General features: G+C 40.7%; 1 protein-coding gene across 11 annotated transcripts in view; it reads right to left on the bottom strand.

Annotated features, from left to right (window-relative positions):
* Positions 1-13,448: 13,448 nt before the first annotated feature.
* Positions 13,449-19,243, bottom strand: part of TNRC6B (trinucleotide repeat containing adaptor 6B) — a 122,411-nt gene continuing 116,616 nt past the window's right edge. For all 11 annotated transcript variants that reach the window (XM_054167661.1, XM_054167664.1, XM_054167659.1 and 8 more), the window contains 4 exons: positions 17,356-17,580; positions 16,807-16,877; positions 14,866-15,005; positions 13,449-13,962 (listed from right to left, as the gene is read on the bottom strand). In XM_054167661.1, the coding sequence (XP_054023636.1) occupies positions 13,575-13,962; positions 14,866-15,005; positions 16,807-16,877; positions 17,356-17,580 (824 nt within the window). In that variant the 3' untranslated portion in view covers positions 13,449-13,574. The remainder of the gene's footprint in view (positions 13,963-14,865; positions 15,006-16,806; positions 16,878-17,355; positions 17,581-19,243) is intronic.

Here is a 19,243-nt window from a genome sequence, read left to right on the forward strand (position 1 = left end):
CAAACCTTCAGAAAACTTATATAAGTATTACACCATCTCTCAGTTTCAATGAAATGACGACGACTTAATTCCTTATTACTCTTAACTTGTCACACTCCCAATAAAACACCACCCTTTTGTTTGCTTTTGTTTGTTGTTTTTTTTTTTTCCTCTTTTTTCATTTTTTTTTTTTTCTTCTTTTCCCTAAATCCAGCATGAGAAATACAGTACCTGCTATGGCAAAAATACACATAAAATGCAACATTTCAGCTTATTTGTACATTTAGTAGAGTTTAAACATTGTTGGTTTGTTTTGCTGTTGTTTATTTTAAGTGAACCAGTGATTTTAAGTACCACTATACTAAAAGTAAAATAAAAATATAGAAAAAGGAGGAGAAGGGGGGGGAAGCAGCCAGCCATACAAGAGCACCTTCTGAAGTGCCGAGTTTCTGTGTCCATGGAAAACCCTTTGGAAGTTCGAACATGTGCGAGTGCAAGGGATGGAAATTAAGATGACACCTGGATGTGCAGGACATTGTGTCTCCTCTACGTTCTCCCCATTTGTCCTGTATCTTTCTTTACTGCACACTAGTGACTGAGGGGAGAAACCAGAGCTACAGTAAGAGTTTAGTAAAGGAAGCCATTTCAAGTATAAGAAAAAAAACCAAACACTTACAGGTAACTTGCAAATAGCATCAATATACAAACAGCCACTATTGTTATTATTACAATGCTTCTGGGGGACAGTGTTTCAGGCAAGAGGACTTTAGCTGTACCTTCCTGTTACCTATTTATGTGCAAAGTAGAAAAGCTGCCTTTTCTAATCCAGCCATTTTGGACATCACTGATTTCCTGTTCTGCAACCTCCTCCCTCCGTTTTCTGAGGAGGAACGAAGGTGGCATTATTTTACCAAGAAGACTAGATGAAATGAATCTGTTTCTCCATTCCTCTTCCAGACACACCCATCTCCCAATGAAGAGAAACTCACCAAACATCTGATGCCCACCAGTAGCCAGTTTCCTGAACAGGTAGAAGGCATTTACCTTTGTAAACATAATCCCTTATATGTTTGTGGAACTCAAAGCAGCATTTCATATATCCATTCAAGCAGTTGAGATTAAAATAGATCAGAACGCTCCCTCGTCACTGCTTTTCCTCCTCCCCCTGCCCCCAAGAAGATTCCATTTGGTTACTTTTGTTAGAAGGTGGGAGTTTTTTTTTTGGTTCTTTGGGGAAAATACTTAGCATTTAATTCAAAGTAAACATTACAGAATTACCATCAGCAGACTCACACTGCTGTTTGTTCTGCTTTCTAGAAGAGGAAGAAAAAAAAGCACTGTGCATCAGGTATTCTGTATGTTTCAGACAGGGTGTGGCAGAAATCCAAGACACGTGTGTGTGTAAATCCCCCTGGTGCGTATGCATCGCTCCACCTTATTCCTCTGCAGAATCACTGCACACACTTAAGAGTGCTGGCAGAGGTGGAGCAGATGGCATACGGCAACAGTGGGGAGATATTCCTAAGGCCACAGGGAGGAAATGCAGGACAGAGAGGACCAGGGAGTGTCAGGTAAGAAGGTTTCAGGTACAGAAACCATACTCTTGATATTCTGAAGGCCAAATTCCAGAAGGCATGGGCTCATATGCACATCCCTGAGACGCACATCCAAGAAAGAAAAAACAGCGACCACGCGATTGGAGAGGGGAGAAAGTAGCAGAGGTTCCCTGACAGCTGTGGGATTTACCCAGTGAAGACCTCTTCCCCCACCACCCTCCCAGAGACACTCTGGGAGAGCTGTAAGGCATATACACAAGCAGCATCTACTATCATTCCCTCTGTTCCTACGTTTTATTGGCAGGTGATGGCTTCTGTACATCGTGGACAAGAAGAGACACTGCATTTGAAGTGTGACTGGCTACACACTGAAATTAGTTCAGGGAAGGAAACAGAAAGCTACTCTGCCCTTCATCCCTGGAGCAGCAGCATAAAGTGGCAAGGTTCTTCATATCAGTCACCTCTCTGGAACCACGTGCCACCACCTCCCCTTCCTGATGGCAGGAAACGATGTGTCCACTTGAAGGATGACATTACCAAAAACACTTGTTTAAAAGCAGGGAAAGGTACACAAACTGATTCCAATTTGGTGATCCGGTGAAAGAAGCAGCAAGCTCAAAGGACTTCAAGTCTGAAGCTTATCTAAAAAGTACAATTAGAGACATGTGACCTGTAGCAACACTGGCTTAACTATGTAAGGAAGAGCAGAAGGAAACTGGCATAAAGACAGAGAACTATGAGTAACTGAATCTCCATCAGCTTGCTACTTAGTATCTGAGTGTATGATGGCTTTGATAATTGAAAAAAGAAAAAGTTATCTCCCTCCATACAAGCAAACAATGTAAAAAGAATGAATGATCTTGCTGTAAAAACCTCATAATACTTCTACCATGCCTTTTTGTGTCTTTAAAGCACTGTACAAACATTTACTAGTTGATCCTCACAAAACCCCTGTGAGGTAGGTAAGTATTATCATCATCACCCTCACTTTCAGATGAAAAAAACAAAGGCAAAAAAAAGTTGCATGACTCGCCCGAGGCAAGGGAAGAGTAAGGGCCAACGTTAAAACTCAGGAGTTCCAGTCTTCTGGTCCTGTGCTCAAAACTACTAGTTCAAACATCTTTTTAGAAAGGAGATAACAGATGGAAATAAAAGCCTGTTAAGTTCAGAGAAGGTAAGATTTAGAAGGTTACACCAGAAGGGGAAATGTACCACGAGGTATTTTTGTGAGCAAGTTTTAACTTCAGATTTTTTTTTTTTTTTTTTTCTTCCTCCTCTTCCTTTTTTTAAAGGCAATCTGACAGAGTGGAACCCTGATAAGATCACATCTGCAAGGCAGGCACAGATGCGAGAGTGATCATCAAGTCTATTACTTATTACAGTACTGTGAACGTTAACAAAAACAAAATTGCTGCATGAAAACACTGCATACAGGCAGGATAAGCTCGCAGTTTATGATATTACACCTAAGATAATGCCAAGGATAATGCAGGTACCATGGTACACCATGGACAAAGGAAAATGTCAAGTCAAAGGGTCCCTATTAAGATGATGAAGAGGGCAGTGAGATCTTCAGTTTTGAGGAGACTGCTCCTGGAAGCTCAGTTAGCTTCAAGGAACACATGTAATTCACAATGACTGCGTTTTGGAGATGTGAGGAAGTGAATCCTTTTTTTTTTTTCTGACCATTGTGATACCACCTTATAGTAAAAAAAGATAATTGCTGTTAAACAGAGGGCCTTGTCTACACATCAGTCTGCACTCCCTAAAATTTCACTTACTGCAACATGAATGCCAAGGCATTGGCAGTAACACCAAAGTTGTAGCAACCACTTACAGATGAAAATAAAGCAGTCTTTGTAGTCATGCTACAAGTACCACCTCCACTGTCTTGTCCATAGCTGTGCTGCCACTGTGTGAGCTTTGTCAGAAACAGCAGCAAAAAGAATTACAGGGAGGAGAAAGTGTAGACATCAAATACCAGCTGTGTTCCAATTCTGGAAGAGCACAAGGACTGCTGTAATGGAAAATGGGCAGGAAATAATAATAATGATAAAACAAAGAGGACAGTGCCTATGACACTGTGTTTCCTGAGCTTGACAAGGGCCAGAACACAGGAGGTGGCAGATAGTTTTCCAGGTAGAGCTGGTGTCCCATTTACCCTATTGGCCCTGGGTTAACACTGCATGGCTAGAATGCACAACCCTGCACAGTTTATAGCTGACTCTCTTTTGCAGTCAACATCAGTTTTCCAAATCTCTGCCCTGTTACCTACTGGTCAACTTCTGGGGAGGGGATGGGGGGGGAAAGGGAAGAGGTTCTCATCAACTCCTTTTTATGTCAAGATCATCACCTCCCCACTTCCGCGAACAACAATGGATATAACCATGGACACAGAAACTCCTGAACAGTTTAGCAAAGCTGCTGTTGTCCCCTGCACCCCCTTTGCAGAATGCATAGTTTACAATTCACTTACAAAATAAAGAAGCAATGCCAACCACATATGGGACCTTTTTTTTTTTTTTTTTTGAAAAAAGAACAAACAACCTCTTCTTAAGTTCAGTATCAAAATTCACATTTGCATAATAATACATTTCAAGGCCATTAGAGAGGAATGAGAGCGAAGCAAAGAAAACTGCAGAGTCTCTCCTCTCTTTGTCTTCCTGAATAGAGCTGAGGGATCCCACTGGAGTTTCTTTCAGGGTGGGAATTACGAAGGGCTACAGCAACAGCTCTTGATTTCCTACACCTCATGTTTTTTCGGTGGGACAAAGAGGTGAACTATTAGAAAACGACCAAAAACAAATGGAAGGAGACACTGCAGATTCCCATGTTTAGCTACAAACAGCTTCAAAGAAACAAAAGAAATTACTTCAGACTTTTTTTTTTTTTTCTCTTTTTAAACACTTCTACCTCACCATTTCAAAAACTTTTTTGTTTTCTTCTTGTGTAATACCCTGTTCATTTAAATGGCAACGTTAAGTGTGCTGGAAGTTGAAGGGTTGAAAACAAACTTTTTTCCTGTTTCTCTTATCAGGACACGGACAGAGAGGGCAAAAGTGTGCCTGCATCCACTATTTAACAGAAGCTACAAAACATCATCTTCTCTACATGTATAAATTTTGTCTCAAACGTCACTGTTTCAATTCTCCAGTGCTTACAAAAAAATAAAGCCACACGCACTCACACTCATGCACATGAACGTAAAGAGAAGCCACATAATACAGATACAAACTCAACCTGCAACAGCAGACTAGCCTAAAACTATCAACAGCTTCTGTGCATCACATGACACCCCTTTGCACCCCCCCACCCCGATCTCTACCACATATGAATCCGTATTGTGCAGTGTAGAGACCAGCCCAAAGATGCTGCTTGTCAAAAAGGGACCAGTGGGCTGCAATCTCCATGTCTGACCTCTTGAAAGAATTGACCATTGTCTCCCCTCCAGCCCAAGTGGTCTCCTCAATTAGACAGTCACTATACTCACAAAGGCACATTCATCAATACCACATTTAACTTACTGCTTGTAAAAACATGGGGGGAAAAAAGTTAAGCGCTTAGACCCCAACCCATCCCTACTGACCCAGCAAGAAGTATCACAATAACATGTCACTTGGTGAGACCTTACTCTACCTTTAGAAGGTACATATTAAAGAAGTCTTCCAACACCTCTTTTTCATTTTTTTTTTTTTTTTTTGCATAAATGAAATGCTCTTTTGTTTTTGGCTTACGTATTTTGGAATACAGCACACTCACTATAAAGCTCTGTTGTAAGGTTACCCCCTAAAATAAGGCTGTTCTACCTTGGCTTGCATTTTCACTTCATTTTGCTTCTTCTCCACACGTTCCCAAAACAAAACAAACCCACACAGCGCCTTATATAGAAAAGGGTGAGCCATATCTGGCAGGGAGAGGGACAGGAAAGAAAGCACATATCATCATAACCATGTCACTAAAATAGCTATTCTAACAAGCTGTGCAACCTGCTCTTACTGCTCAACAGTAAATGATGAAGAAAATGTTCACTTATGGTTGTGTTTCATCTGAAACAGGAGAAGCTCCCACTTCGTCTTAATTAAAAGAAACAAACATTAAAGAACCCAAACACGAGGAAGTTAGTTCTGTGAATGCAACAACACACACTAATACCCAAGAGGAGGCATTCAGTGCTCAAGGAAACATTTCTTGCTAAGCACTGCCTCCTTGTATTGCGCATCCATGCAAACTTCTCCAGTCTCTCCTCTTCCCCTCTGCCCACCACAGTCAAGAACTTCTGCTGCAAAAATACTTAACATTGACTGGCACAAAGCATTCTTCAATTTTCCTTTTTCTCTTCTTTTCCCCTGGAGCACTCTGTATTCATTAACAGAAAGGCTATCAGAATCAAGTCTAAAAACCTCCCTTTCTCACTATAAGGTTAACAGGAGCCCTAACACTGCCGAGTGTCACCAGTTCCAAATGTCACACATACAGGGCTAAAATGGCTCTTTGCAGAGGGCACTCCATTTGCCAGAAGCTTGCTTGTATAGCACAGGACTCAGGGAGAGTTTTTAGAGAAGGATTTTCCTGCATAGCTCAATGAAAAGCAACACGCACACGAAGGGTGGACACAAACAGATGTTGTCTGTTGCACGCCACAGACGAAGCTGCATCTGTCTGGGCCTGACAATAGATTTAAAATCGACTCCAAACCATCAGGAGCTGTGGTGCTTTTTGTAGCAGAGATGAAATCTTAAATCACTTTTCATATAAGAACTAGAAGCTATAGTTACTACAAAGTTTAAAGTCTCACATAACAGCACAAAATAGAGCTATATTTTAAACAGGACCCTGACTCAGCTTTAACAGCAACGTAGACAGACCTTGAATTCTACTGTAGACAAAGCTCTGCTTGGTGACTCACTACAGAATGTACCACTTTCCTATTACCTACTGCAGGAGAACTTTGGTAAAATTCAGCAACACTGGTATTTACAGTGATTGGACACTTAATGCATAACATTGTGAGAGACAGGAACTATCAAGGCTGCTAAAAATCTCCAGTGAGGCTCCTGTCGTTTAGCCCAAGCAACAACTCTGCTCCAGCATAATTTTTGCTCTGGTAGGTTTGGATGTGAATCCAGAGTAACAGGGAAAACCAGCTCTGCCTATATTGGGAAACGCTGTCCATTTCTCCCAATTTCTGTTAACACCCTTCTGCCACAGGTGGAAGCCTAGTACTGGAGGTGAAGGAAGAGAGTCTGGGTTTTAGATTTCTGTATTTTAATCACCACAGGAATGACTGGTATGATCTAGCTCACAGTAACAGTTCCCAGCGTTGTAAAAGAGTAGAAAAGAGAGAACTGAAATGGTATTTTGTGCAAAATCAATGTTGACAAACCACATTCTGCATATGTTGTTTCACACTCAGGATGAAAGTTGCACATCAACAGAATTGTTTGGGGTTTCAGAAGATTTTTATAGAATTAAGTTCAACTTGGTTTTCTTGGCATTATTATTCTGCCCACAAAAACATGCATGCCTATTTACAATTAAGAAAGCTGCTTCTGCTAGGGAAACCTTATCTCTTTGAAGAGAAGAAAATATTCAATCAAGACTCATACCCTGAGATGCTAACCATCCACCACAAAACCAGCATTTCAATCCACTCGAGAAACCTGGATGCTAAGCTCATATGATTTACAGTGAACGTGATATACACAACATAGGTATTTGCTGCACTGGAAATAGACAGGTCCTCATCTGCTACCTTGGCCCTGATCCAGTTAAGGTTTACCTACACAAAGAGCCCTTACCCAAGCAGTACTCACTAATCTAAGGTCAGTAGGACTAGTATTACCACATGAGGATTACTCCTAATTTCCTGGACCAGACTTGGCCAAATTTGGGTATCTTAAAGTCAATAGGAAAACAATATGTGACATGCTTAGAAGCCCAAGAGGTAAACACAAAAAAGAATGAAGTGAAAAACCCAACCAAACAACAACAACAACAAAATCCAAAACACCCCAAACAACCCTACAGTACTGTTCAGATGCACTATTAAGTCACAGTGGAAGATGTGCCAGCATTTTTAGGAAGAAAGAACTGAGGAAAAATTCTAAGGAATAAACTCTTTGAAATTTAATGGAGAGGAAAAATTAAAAAGAGGCCAACATAATTATTATTTCTTGGAAGAAAAACCCAAACCAAGACTGCTAGGCAGGAGCCCAGGCACAAGCATAAAAACACTGGGAAAAGATGGCAAGTCTTCTAAAGTACATGGTACTACAACTGCTTTCCAAAGGAAGTATCAGAGGCGTCAACACATGTTTCTGAGCTGTACCCCATCATTTTTAATCTATCTTTTTTGCTTGCTAGACTTTGCTGTCACTGGTAGAATGAAATACTCAAATGTAGCAAAGAATTATCAAACCCACCAGAAAACTCAATGTGTGTCCAGACTGCAGGGTGGGGGGTAAGCAAAGTGGCTGGTAACAAATGGATACTCACTTAGAAGACTGCTTTTATCTCATTTTTACAAATTAAGCATTGAAAGGGTCAAAACCAGAAAAAAAAAAAACATGGGAAGTTGAAACCACCTGTAAGGTCTGTGAATGTTTCAACTGTATAACCTGGAGAACCAAAAATCAACAACAAAGTGATAAAAAGGGTTCTGTCACTTGAGATAGTGAAAAGTGTTTCTCAATGAAAGATGTTATGTTTGATTTTTATCCTATTCTGTCCCAGGCTGTGCTTTCCCCAGCTTCGTTTCCCCCCACTTGTCAGCATGTTTAAACAAGATACTGTTACCAATTCCCTCCCTGAACAGCTTGGCAAAAGCTCAGAAATACCTTAACATTGATTGACTCCTGCTGACTTTCTGCTGCTAGGTGCTCACGTGGTAGCAGAGTATTTACAACAACATTGCCCCCAGAAGATGAGTCTGCTTAGCACAATGCTCAGAATCACTCACAATGGGTAGGAGTGCCATGACTAAGCCATACTAGCAACATGGCTAGCTGCATGTAATTCGGAAAGGAACAGAACTGTCAACTGTAGTGGGAAAAGAACTTAATGTTTCTTTAACAATTTAGGAAACTACCACTGAAGAGACAGTCACTAAGGTTTGCAGGCCTGCCTGTTTAGAGAAAAGAGGAGCACACTGTTGTACTGCAATAGGTTTGGACCCAGCAGACTGATGATGCTCCAAACTGCCAAACCTTCCGAAGTCACAACCCACTTCAAGTTACTGTCAAGATCCTGGGCTCTTTTTAACTGAATGCTACAATTTCCTCTCATTTAGGACACTGTGGGTTTGATGAAACACACGGCCTCTGGCAAAGCACTCAAAATTCTCTCCATAAAATAAAACAAGAAAGTTAAAAAAAACCAAAAAAACACCCAAACCCAAACTCCCTAAAGTAATCCTTCCTACTGGCTCATGACAGGATTCATTTGTCCTTTAAAAGCTTATTATTATTGATGAACATATCCACACGTATACACGCATCAGATGTACACGCAGCACGACATGAAAACACGGGCAGCGGATGTGAAAAGGACAGGATTTTGGCATCTGAGTCTCTTTTTCATAATGAAAAGTTATCTCAACTACTGTTACGTAGCTCATTGCACAACATGCTTACGCAGCAAGCTCTTCTTCCTCAAGAATAGGTACAACTATTTCCACAAAGTGGCTATACTGCCTGACTTTGCCTCCTCTTCCCTCCCTTCCCCTACAGTAGGGCATGTGGGTGCATGTAAAAAGGCACTAGCGCGGTTTTTTGTGGTTTGAGCCTAGCCGTTCCAGGCAGAATAGGCCCCTGACCCTTACAGCTAGGAGATCCCAACACTGAACTCAAGATCAAGACTATAAGCCCTGACAGCCAGCAGCAATAGGGTGAACAGAAGAGTTTAACAGGTAACTTCCCTCTTATAAAATAGAACAGAAAGACTGGGAGGTGCGGTGGATGGAAAAAAAGCAAGCAGCAAATTTCCAAGTGGGGAATAACCTGACCAAATAGCTGAAAACAGGGATGCTGATTTCTGATGTACATTTTACTGGAGCTTTCCCACATTCTCTCCTTGTTTTTTTTACGTTACTGAAAAAGGCAGGACAACAAAACTACTTCATTATTGGGTATTGTCAGCACTGGTTTCCTTTAGCACTACTTAAAAGTGATTCAAAGAAGCACCATCATGTATTTCCTGTTAGCCCTCCTGACTGAGGACTCTTTCAGTTGAACTATACTGCATTTAACTAGGCTTAGTTTCATTTTGCTTTTTAAAAGGTGCTTGGAAGAGTATTTTTGTTGCAATCCAGAGGGAACAAAGTGATAGATTTCCATTCACACACTTCTATGCAACTGCACACGTCTGCATGAGTAACAAAGCACTATAAATGATAATCCTTCTTCTCCCACAACTTGTTTAAGATTACAACGAATTTCTGTTGCTGATAAGTTTTCTTAATGTATTTTAATTGTATGCCTTTAAAATTCTTGATCCCTCACTTGACAGTAACATTTGGAGAACTTTTTTTTTTTTCTCTTTTTTTTTTCCTTTTAAAATTTTTTTTTTTAAGCATTTTTCTTTTAAAGTAAAAACTTTTCAAACATTTTGAAGATTCAGGAACCTGTAAAAGTTTTATCGACGAGAAACAGCCATCTATCTAGGATAAGGTTAAATAAACCATCTTCAAAAAACTGGCTTCCTACCCTAGAATTCCTGAGAACGCTTGCAAATTTAAAGCAGGAAAACAAAAGGTTAAAATAAAAACAAAAACACTGTTAAATGCTCCCAGAGTTAGTCTTCATCTAAAATATATATATGCACTTTTTGGTCTTTTTTTTTTTTTTTTCCTTCTTTTTTATTTTTTTTTCCTTTTTTTTTTTTCCTTTTTTTGTATGCTTTAATTTTATTTTTTTTTTTCCCTTTAAACTTACAATGGAAGAACAATTTAGCTTTTCTTTTTTTTAAATATTTCAAATCCCTCATTACGTCTTGTAAACAAGAGGGGCTCTAGCACCCGGCTTTCACCGTAGTATCGCAATGAACTCAAATAGCCCAAAGTGCAGGAAAAGGGACCTTAGGGCAGGTTGGGAGAGAGAAGTGAAGGTGGGACACAGCAATGAACCAGCATGTATATAGCAAATCATGTGACAGAATGCATACTGGCTTCCTCAGGCCAAAGGTGCTTCATTAGGAAGTACTGCTGGCACAGGACTTTAAAGTACCTGCTCTGTGTGTCTGAGTGCGGCTGGTCTTTGAGCAGACTCTAGCAGAAACAAAAGCTGGTGGATGTGTGCAGGCGAGGGGCACTAGCTAGCAGGAGCTGGAAAAGAGAGTTTTTCTTTGTGCATGGTGGGATTTATGGAGAAGGAGACATGATAGAAAAGTATATTCAGAAGGGGCCAGAGTATGCTGCACACTCCAGTTTACTGAACAAATACAAACCTACTCGTACTTTTTGTCACTTAACACTTTGCATACAAATCTACAGGCATGTGTATATGCAGCATTTCCCTCAGTCTTCCTTATGACACTGGGTTTACATAGAAAGGGTGAATTAAAAAGCCACGCAACACCCTAGCCCTTCCCTCCCACCCCCAGCACACAGGCACACACACACACACATGCACACTCACACATACCCCTACATTACTTGAATCTGCTTTTACTTCTCCCCACCCAACCCCTGCGTAGAGCTAAATGCATTAGACATTGTCACATCCTTCAATGAAAATGCTGAAGAAAGAGATTTCCCTATCCCTCCCCCCAGGTAGTAAAGCCTGAGCACTGCTTCTGCTGAGGGCTGGAATGGACAGATAAGTGCTGGTACAGAATGTCGGCACTTCGTTAGACAGTATAGCAGCTAGACACAACCACATGGAAGTCCTAGCACTTATGGAAAACGTACCAGCATCTCTCTTCCCTCTTCTCCCAGTCCCACCCCCCTGAAAGACTTCCCACTGTGTCAAGAGATGTTCCTTCAAGTCTGCTACAAGTCTTTCCACAAAACCAGGTCTTTTAACGTTTTGTTCCCAGCACACACATGCATGCACACACTGGCTATCACTGTGGATTATAGGTCACCCCTATCCTGCCCAGAGTACTACTACACTGATGCTAAAAAACACCCCAAACCTTTCCTTAAATACAGAAATTAAAAAGCAACAGTACAGAAAAAAGTAAAAACAAAAAAAACAAAAAGGTGCAATACTTTTTTTTTTTTTTCCTCTTTTAAAAAAAAAGTCTTTGCTAGTTATATACCTCCCTAAGCAAAACCACGTACACAGGAGAAAACACAACACAGAGAAACAAAAGGAAACGTTTGAAGTACACACTGGTTTTAAGAACATTCGTAAGTAAACGTTTCTGTCAGTGATGGTCTGGTGCTGTAATACACCAAGGCCTGGCACAGGTAACGCTCACCATGAAGGACGCGGAAAGGAGTTAGCTGCGTGTGCTTTCAGGAGATGAGGCAGGCCGGCCAGCGATTTGCTGACGCCACGTAGTTTTTGTCAGTTTTAATACAAGCAGTAAATCAATTACAAGGCTAATTTGGTTGGGCTGGACTTTCAAGCTTTTGATGGATTCCTCTAGAATGAATAAGGGTGCCTATTTATGCTAGGGGTGAAAAGAAACATTTGTTTGAAAGGTACTGAAGCTTGCGAGAGACTGGATAAGAACGGCTGTCTCAGGCGTACAAAAAATGGCAATGTCCTCTTCCCTCCTCTTTTCCCCTTGTTGGAAGAAAAAAAAAATGGCTTGCATTATATAACAAACATTCTAGGGTTCACTCGATACAAAAACCCCACATGCAGACATAAATAAATAAATACACTGCTACTCAAAAGACAACATTGGCTCCCTCCTCACCAAATCCTTTGGATATGGCAGTGTTCTGCTCTACCACAGAGTTAGAACAAGGGCTAGGAAGCAACTACCCACTCAGTATGATCTGCAGACTTGAGATAGCACCCTGCTAAAAATCAATTTAAAAAAGATCTACGGACAAATTATAACCCAGCCCAACTGGATTCTGCTTCAGCCACAGGGACTCCGTCACGCCTCTCTTGTTTTCAGAGTCAAGACAGGCAGAGGGCCGGCCAGCCCGTAGACCGTCAGCACTGCAGCGTTTCAAGATTATATATAGAGAGGAAAAAAAAATGCACACACAGGAACATGTGCACACGCACTCACACAGAAACAAGCACACGTGGGCAGTTACATGTGCCAGAACACACTGGTACTTATCAACCAGCCGATCACAAAGTGTTGGTGGTTTTTTTTTTTTGTTGGTTTTGTTTGTAAATTTTTTTCCTTTTTTTTTTTTTTTTGGTGGCTTTTGTAATTTTTAATTTTTTTTTTTCCTTTTTCCTTTTTTTTTTTGTTTAAAGTGAGGCTCCGTCAAGTCTTCCCCTCCCCCCCTCCCTCCCCCCCGCCCCCGGCCCCCCTCCCCCAACCCTTTTTCGTTTGAACCCCTCCCCTCCTCCAACCCAACATGGTAGACCTAAGGACGGAAACACACCCAGTGCAAACAAAGTTAAAAAGCTATTTTTTCAGTATATATGTTTCTTAGCAACAACTTCTGTATAACATGAAAAAGTGAAAAACTAGAAACTAATTTTTTTTTGTGGTTTTTTTTTTTGTGTGTGTGTGTGGTTTTTTTTTTTTTTCCTTTTCTTTTGTGTTTAAATTTAAATGGTATGTGTACTTGCTTCACATTGTCTTTCTAGGTTGGCGTTCATGATTCAAGTATTTCAAGAGTGATATGTTCTCTTTTTTTTTTTTTTTTTTTGGATTCATATTCCAAACGAAAAAAAAAAAACTGAAGTTATATAAGGGAGGCAACTATGTGCTCAGACAGTCTGTCAATGACCCACCTTTTTTTTTTTCTCCTCTCTCTTTTTTCTTTCCTTTTTTTTTCTTTTTTTTTTTTTTTTTCCTTTTATAAATGTATTTATTGCAAGTTGAAAAAAACGAGAAGGTCAAGTTAGTGCTGCTGCTGTTCCAAAAAAGGTCACGAGGTCAGAGTTGAAAGTTCTAAGTTCAGATTGAATCCGACCCTCCTCCCAGAAGGTCTCCAGGTAGTAAGGGAGCAGGGCTGCCCATTCTGTGTGGATCCTCTACGCTCGGGACCCCCCACAAGCTCGAAGAATAGTTTGGAGGCCCCCACAATGAAGCGCCAGTGAGATCACCCCCACTGCTGCCGCCGCCACCACTGCTCCACTGCCCAAGCCCTGTTGACCCACCAAAGAGATTCAATGCAGGTCCAACTGGATCTGTCTGGTTCTGTCCTGTCTCCAGGGATTGCCAGCCTGCTGTGGGTGCACTTGGAGTTGCTGCAGGTGTAGGGGGCTGAGCTTGTGCCAGAAAGCGACTAACCTCTTCGTCTGTGGCAAACTCAGCCAGGATGGTAGTGTTTCCCAACACACACCTAAAACACAAGATGAATGGAAGAAAATACAATTATGAGCGCCAGAATGTAAGGGATTTGTAAGGCAAAACCAACACTATTAGGTGCCCAACTCAGAGGAGATAGACTGTCACAACGGACTAAACATGGGAAACCAGGTGGCTGACAGCGAAACTGAATCACAGTACAAGAGCTTCCAGTTTATAACGGGAGGAAAACCCCTCCAAACTAAATAACTAACACCCCTACCACAACATTCAGTTGTTATGCCTGCAACAAAAACCTTTCTAGATTTAAACTAAGGTCCTGATCATCAATACCAAGAGCAATAAAAGTGCCTACACAGTGTAAATAAAATGGTAAATGCGTATATGCCAACTCACAAACATAACAGCAGGAGAATAGGTTAAAAGCCTGAGAAATTCAGGGTAACTTTAGCATAGTTTAAAAGTTTTCACTCCCTTACACTGCCCAAAGATTTTTGTCTCAAAACGTCTCATATTTTCAAAACATACCAGAATTACAGTCGGTTCCAAAAAGCTTAAGAACAGGAAATCTAAGATCTGCAGCTTTCTAAGTAAGTTATTTCAGGTGTATCTCAAAACTATAGCAGATTCCTACACATCTGCATTACACACATAAGAATGATCTTTATCTGCTACAATTTGCAAGCTTTTATAAAGTGCTCCAATTTGTACAGTAAGGAACATACTGGTCACAATTCCACCCTATTTATATCTTCTTAGTTCTGTGTGTGTCAGTTTGTGCCAGCAATTAAAATAACACAGATAGAACGCATCTTTGCTTCTCTTCTGCTGATGAATGAAAGATTCCCTTCCAACCATGATAACTGAAATGAGTTTTGAAAGCATAGCACCACACAGAGTAACACAGTAACAAGGAACAGACAAGGGAACTGCTTACATGTGCAGTGCAGTCTGGGCCTTGGCCGCCTCCTGTTTGGTGTTGTATCGGATAAGAGCGGTGCCCTGGGTCAGGTTCAGATGGAATGTCAGCAGTGGGCCATGCTGCATGCAGATCGTCCTCAAGGTTGACCCATCAATCTGAAGAGGAACAGCCAAGATAAAAGAAGTTTGTAACTGTTTCTCTGAGGGTACTTCAATCCTGACTTCATCTTGGTTATTAAAAGACAGTTGGCTTTCATAAAGGAGAGCAGCTGAAAGCACTGAGGAGTAAGCAAAGATGATTTAGCTTTCAAACCAGAATCAGCATGTTTTGACTTCTCAAGTACGATGACTTTGCTTTATTGAGTAATCTGAATTATTTTCCTGCTCACTTGTAGCTTGGGCCCAGTTTTCAATGAGTTTCTTACACTGTCACTATCCCTAGGTGTTCCAGTAACTGTATATAACGTGTACTTCTCCTCATCCTCAGCCATCAGAATAAACACCAAAGGAACGAGAATGCCATAAGTCTCCAGCACTCCAATTTCAGTAGAATGTAAATCACCCAGTATTTACAAGTTCTTTGCAAACCTGGAAATACCACCTCTGCAACGAGGGGGTTTGAAAATTTCACTTTGGTGCTTTTTTTGTCTTTGTGGTTTATGAAGCAGTCACAGAAACCAGCAGCGATCGTTCTGCCAAAGCCAGCAATGCTCCTGAACTAAGGTTTTCACAGCAGTTGTTGCCTACATTCCTTTGGCAGCAGTTACAGCTTGTTACTTACCTTCAGTAACTGCTGTTCTCCAAGGTGTTCTGCACAGATTCCATTCCTGGTATGCCACAGGAGCATGGCACACACGGATGGGATCCATATGTGCAGATACTTAAGGAAGTGCTACTTCTTCCTTCTCCCTTTCCCCTCTTTCGTATAATCGAACCTCATATGAAAGGAAAGGAAGTTGTGTGTGGGTACAAAGACAGACAAAGTTAAAATGGAGAAACTTGAAACGAAGATCCTGTCCTTGAGTCCAAACCTTCATGCTTCCCTCTCTAGTGTACTGACTCCCAATGAACAGAAGCTTTCCTATGGAACAACTATAATTTGTGTCTCTCTCTTTTCTATTAACTTAAATGCCTCCAAAATACAGTCATCTGCCGCTAAATGATTCCTAAAACAGTAATAAACTACTCTGCAGAAGGGAGACTGCACCTCTTCTTCACGCTATTCCTTTTTCCTTCACATCAATAAGAGAATTTTTTTCTACAAAAGGAGCAGAATTTGCCAGTGTCAGTGATTAGAAGGAGACTTTAGGTTTTCCTCTCACGTTGCTCTTTTTCTTAGACTTCATTAGAAGCATGATAAATTACCCTGCTGAACAGGAAGCTCTGTCTAGACCACAGGGCACTGCTGATAATCATATAGGCTTTTCCCAAACCTTGAATACAGACTGATTGATATTGCTGAAACCATCATCTCCACAGACATCATTCTGAATGGAAGCAAGCTATGAGTATACTTGCAGGAATAATCTAACTAGACTGTTTTGGCAGGAGCACTGGAAACATTCTGTGGTTTCACTATGGAAACACCAAAGTGCAAACTGGCAGTTACACCAGCTTTCTTATTGACAACATCCCAAAGAACAGCTTTAACAGCTATAAACAACTCCACATTATGGTCATCCAATATATCCTCACTTCTAAGAAAAATCTTTCTGTTCCAGTCTTTTTTTTTTTTTAACTCTAGGTAAAGAAAGGTTATGATGATCATGTAGCAAAACCTGAACACAGTAAAGTCAGCTGAAGGAATTACAATAGAAAAACCCATCAGACTCCAGCCCAGTTTAGTAAGAACACATCTTATATGTGCTGACAAATGTGGTTGCTATCCAAAGAGAAACAAGGGAAGAATCCACAAATCTGTGTCTCAGTAAAGCAAACTAGTTCTTGGAGACAATACCTGTGGAGTGAGATTGTGAAGAACCAGCCAGTAGCTAGGACGAACTGAGCCACCATCACTCCAAGTAGATGCTGCAAATTAGAATATAGAGCAATGAAGACAGATTTCATACAAATGCCCACATTTTTCTTGAGTCAGGTCTTCAATCTCAAGTTCAGCACTATCAGCCCCGGTAACACGTGATGGCTTAGTCGTGACAACAAAACCACATCCTTCCTGCATTTCATGTCAAGATTCATTTTTCACTAGTTTATCTTCAGGAAGTTTCCCCTATACAGAAGGCATCTAGCCTTGAAAATCCCCATGCAGTAGGTACTTCTTCCTGAGGGTTCTTGGCCCCTCTTCACTTGCTCCCTGCAGCTAGACCCTGGATTCCACACACCATCTCCAGCCACTGCCCACCCCAATTACCCAACTGCATCTCAAGAAGCAACTTCTCCCCTGCCTTTTTACTAGACAACTGCAATTTTCTTTCCTCCAAACCATTAGTGATGTAAAATGTACACTCCTCAGGTCTGATCAACGGTTCTATCAGTTGATTCTTCTCACCAGAGGCAAGCCTTGAGTCCTGTGTCCCCCAACCCCTGACCGACCGCGGTGCTGTGCTGTTCCATGGAGATGATGGTTTGGGGTTGGTCAGGCCAGGAGGTGGGCGGGGCAGCCCTGTAGTGTTCCTTGAGGAAATATGGTTTTTCCACATCTTGTTGGAGAGATGAGTGGGATTGTGTCCAATGGGATCCGGGGACCATGTTGATTTGTAATCACTGAATTTTGCTATTAGATTAAATACATTGTAAGTATTAGAGAAAGAGTTTCAACTAGTGTTCAACTGCACTGTTACCGTGAACTGATCACATGTACATTGGAGAAAAACACAAAGCACAGAACCATACAACAGAACTGAAGCTATCAAAAAAGCCACCTAGATGTAAGTTTATCTTTGCTTTTTTTAAAATATAAGCTGACAAAAAGAAAAATCCCCACACAATTTATGATCCTGGAATCAGCTGCAGTATATTCAATCACGAGTAAGATGAACCAGCAACTTTTATGTCCACACTACATTTGAGAGCTTTTTACAAGTTTGGACACTACTGATCTTTAATGCAACTGAGCCTTCTTCAGGCCAAAAACTTGCAGAGAACTGAAATGAATATTTGCCACTCTTGGTCCACTAAGCTAATGCTACCTCCTAAAGATGCCCTCCTATAAATCATATGTTTCATATAGAGTTGGCACAATGGTAACATATAAAGGAGATTATTTAGTTGTGTTACTAAAGTAGTTGTTTTTTCTTAAAAATTCCTGACAATGCATATTATTATTATTATTATTTTTTTTTTAACTAGGAAGCATTATCTAAATGCCTATTAGGAGAAGTTAAGACCAACAGTGGACATCCCTAACACATTTCAAGAACTCTTATGTATTAGAATTCAGTAAGAGAAAAATGAGCACACTCCCCAGAACATCACTCTTGGTGGTAATGAATATTTGGGAGCTCTTCCTAACAAGTTTTCCTTAGGAAGACTGACTGTAAAGTCTCCTAGACCTTTTACCATCAAGGGACATTTGTCAGCCAGTAACAAAAACAAACCAAAAGTCAAAATTGCTCACGTAATTTTGTTTTGCCTTGTCCAGTAATGAGAACCAGTGAACAGAGACAGGGCAGTCTGGAGGAAAAGGTACTTGTGTCACAAGTTATCTTAATGAGAACGTGTGTGTGTGCAAATACAGGTATCAAGCTCTCTCTACTAACAAAAGATAGTAAATTACTTGTTTGAAACAAAGGGTAAAAATTCGGGTTTACAGTATGCCAGGGTTTCACATAATAGCCCATTTGGGAATTAAGACCATAAAGCTTTCAGTAAGTAAATGTGTTTCGTTTTACAGTTGGATCACAGTATTTCCCATGACAGAGTAACTGTCAATAGCAAGCAGGTTTCAAGCACTAACATATGAAAGTGTCAGGAAGTGCTTAAAAACCTGTTTTCATTAGGCTCAGTTTGTTTTACAGATACCATGGGTTCTAAATCCCTAAAATTCAGATGACCTACTTTCTGGCTGTCAAATGCTGGTGTCTACTTTAATGAGAGGAACAGAAGATGCTATATGTGCCAGCCAGTGGTCTAGTTTCCTTAGTCCAACTACAACACTTCAAACATTTTTTATCTCTTGGGTCTTCATGTGCTAGACAAAAATTAAGCAAGGGCAGGAAGCTGGTACATGCCACTCCTTTCCCTAGGCTATGAAAAAGCAATCTTTTTATGTCATCAGAATGCTGCATACACAGATATTGCTTCCAATCAAAGTCACTCACAAACTGGCATCAGGAACAGAGCTTTTCTTGAGGTCTAAATAGGATTTTCAACACATTTTGTGAGGATGCTGAGGTAACATGAACACAGCTTTTTTTCAGTAAGATGCAAAAACCAGT

The sequence above is a fragment of the Dryobates pubescens genome, chromosome 15 (assembly GCF_014839835.1).
Source record: "Dryobates pubescens isolate bDryPub1 chromosome 15, bDryPub1.pri, whole genome shotgun sequence".
Taxonomy (NCBI): domain Eukaryota; kingdom Metazoa; phylum Chordata; class Aves; order Piciformes; family Picidae; genus Dryobates; species Dryobates pubescens.